Genomic DNA, 2,498 nt, shown 5'->3' on the forward strand with positions numbered 1-2,498 from the left:
ACTTCTACAAGGATTTTGCTCTGCAAAACTTTTTACGCTTATTGTAGATGAAAAAAGTAAAAGTGGAAAGTGTGCTAAAGAAAGAGAATCATGCCATCTTTCTAAATTAAAAAGAAAAGAAACAGAATGATGAATTATTGCAATAAGAGCTAACAGCAATAATTAAAAATATTAAGGATACTGTGAATAATGAAGGTGCAAATGAGATATATATATATTATTATCAGGATGGTTGAATGCTTCAATTGTACCAATTAAAGGAAAAAAGAAAAAGCTAAACCATAATTCGAACCCGGATAACCGATACAGAATTAGGCAAATAAATATAGTATGCAAATAAGAAAGAAGTTTTAATGATTCCAAGCCAGCATAAAACTAAGGATTTTTTTTTACAGCTTGGAAAAAATTGATAATCTAACTAGACAGGGGTTACTCGCCCTTTCTCGTAACCCGTATTCACTACAATTATTTATAATTATGGTTGACAAGTAATTATGGACGGTAAGTAGAAAGAAAATTATTCCGGGAATCATTAAGTAAATAACTAAGTGATTATGACTACAAGAGAGAATATATGTTCTACGAGCTTCAGTGAAAAGGAAGATCACTTAACAGGCAAGGTAGCAAATAATCCGGTAACAGTTCTCGGTTCAGGAGTGGCGTGGTATTCAACGGTCTCATTTCATTCCCGGAATTTAGGGTATGGCATCAGGCCAACTTATTCAAAGATTATCGAATTATGACCAATTTTAGTGGGAAACTTTTGACAGCCTCACTTAGACGACAAACTGATATTGTTAGAAAGGGTGTTGATAGTAAAGACCGGGTGGAAAGGTTGTGGTGAGATAAGGTAAGGGCCGTAAAAACAGAAAATTTGAAATGCCAATCGAGCAAGAAGAGAACGGCCGCACGCGGGTAGCCACACATCTCCTTCCTTTCTCTCTTTTGCCCTCTCTTTAGGACTCTAGACAATGCAGTAATCTGAAATAACATTGCGGCTAAACGATAAACAGTCAGGAAAACAAGACAGAACAGATGGATGGGACTGGAAGGGAAATGCAGAAACACGACGTGAAATGTAGAGCGCACATAAATATGTCCCGCCCTCTAAAAAATTCATCTAGAGCCGAGCTTTTTCAGCATTGCCCTGCACATTTGTTTTTTCTCTATTTCTTCCAGAGTCGATTTCAGTGTGTTACCCTCTGAGTGAATCTTATGAATGTCGACTTTCTACATATTTTATGCTATTACTAATTATATGTATTAGCTGGAATCTCTTCAATCACCATATATCTTTCCTGTGTCTTTCATAATTGGAAAGTTTGCAACGTTGTCAGCTTGCAATTTTTACTGTTATACACAAATAAGTGTATGTGTATATGTGCTGATAAGGTGTTGAAATTCGGGATATTATCGGGAATAGAGCATTCACGGCGGGGATCATCCAGGATTAAGGAACCTCGGCATTCCTACCTCCTGAAAAGAGTGATACGTTTCACAAAACGGATGGACACGCGACACGAAAGTCTTCCTCTCTTTGCAAAATGCATGGGAAAGAATAGAAAAGATGTAATGCTGAATGATGAAAATCATTAGGTTCAGCCTGCCAAACGTTAGATGCAACTAACTTGGCCAAAAGATTTTGCGATAGCTTGGCTTGAACCTATCATCAAACAGTAATGTCTTGGTTGATAACATTCTGAGTGAACAATTAAATATAGCAGAAATTCTTAGAATTGCTGAAGTCTCATTAGACATGAAAAAGAAAGAATTATAAAATAATGGAAACAGGATATTTTGGGAAATACTTTAACCTATATTCCATCCCGACTACTTTCTAATCATCAAATGACCAAATTGTTCCACATCACTATGTCTCCTAAGTTTTGGCTACACATAGTGTTCCAAAGGATGTGTTAGTTGTCAGTTCAGAAAGTTGCTAGATAGAAAAGTCGGCAAAAGAGGGAACTAAGTAGGAAATGGCGATTTTTTCGTTCCAGTCTCTAATGTACATGGACGCCACCGGTCTTCTCTCTCATTTCCCACTTCTCCATTCGATCTCATCTTAACCGGACCTCTTTCCTCTCATATTTTCCCCTCGATATATCAAATCCAACCTGTGTCTTTCATGAGACGATACACTCAGTCAGTCAATCAACCAGTCATTTTGCGCAATCATGCAGCAGCAACTGCTATTATTGCTTCTGCTACTGTCGCTGCTGCAGTTTCAAAAAACAAAAAAGAAAAAAGAATTTAGCAGTTGTTGAAACTGCTAATTCTGCACTGATAGATGTTGCTGTATCCTTTTCGCTTCCTTTTTTTTCTATTTCGCCGCTATTTTCTGTTTTATTTCAAAATTGCGATAAGGAACGAAAGAAAAATACATGAAAATTTTGGCTAACATATATAATTATCATTTTTGGGACAATAATTTAAAACCAACTGAATGTAAATGTAAAACGGTGATATTGAGAGGATCTTTTTATGCATATATGTCA

General features: G+C 36.3%; 1 protein-coding gene across 1 annotated transcript; it reads left to right on the plus strand.

Moving 5' to 3' along the window:
• Positions 1 to 554: 554 nt before the first annotated feature.
• On the plus strand, positions 555 to 844 carry LOAG_14221 (hypothetical protein; the record flags this gene model as incomplete). Its single annotated transcript, XM_020448780.1, has 2 exons — positions 555 to 664; positions 754 to 844. The coding sequence occupies 2 exons, from the start codon at positions 555 to 557 to the stop codon at positions 842 to 844; spliced, it is 201 nt and encodes a 66-aa protein (XP_020301101.1).
• Positions 845 to 2,498: the final 1,654 nt, after the last annotated feature.

The sequence above is a fragment of the Loa loa genome (assembly GCF_000183805.2).
Source record: "Loa loa unplaced genomic scaffold supercont3.8, whole genome shotgun sequence".
Lineage (NCBI taxonomy): Eukaryota > Metazoa > Nematoda > Chromadorea > Rhabditida > Onchocercidae > Loa > Loa loa.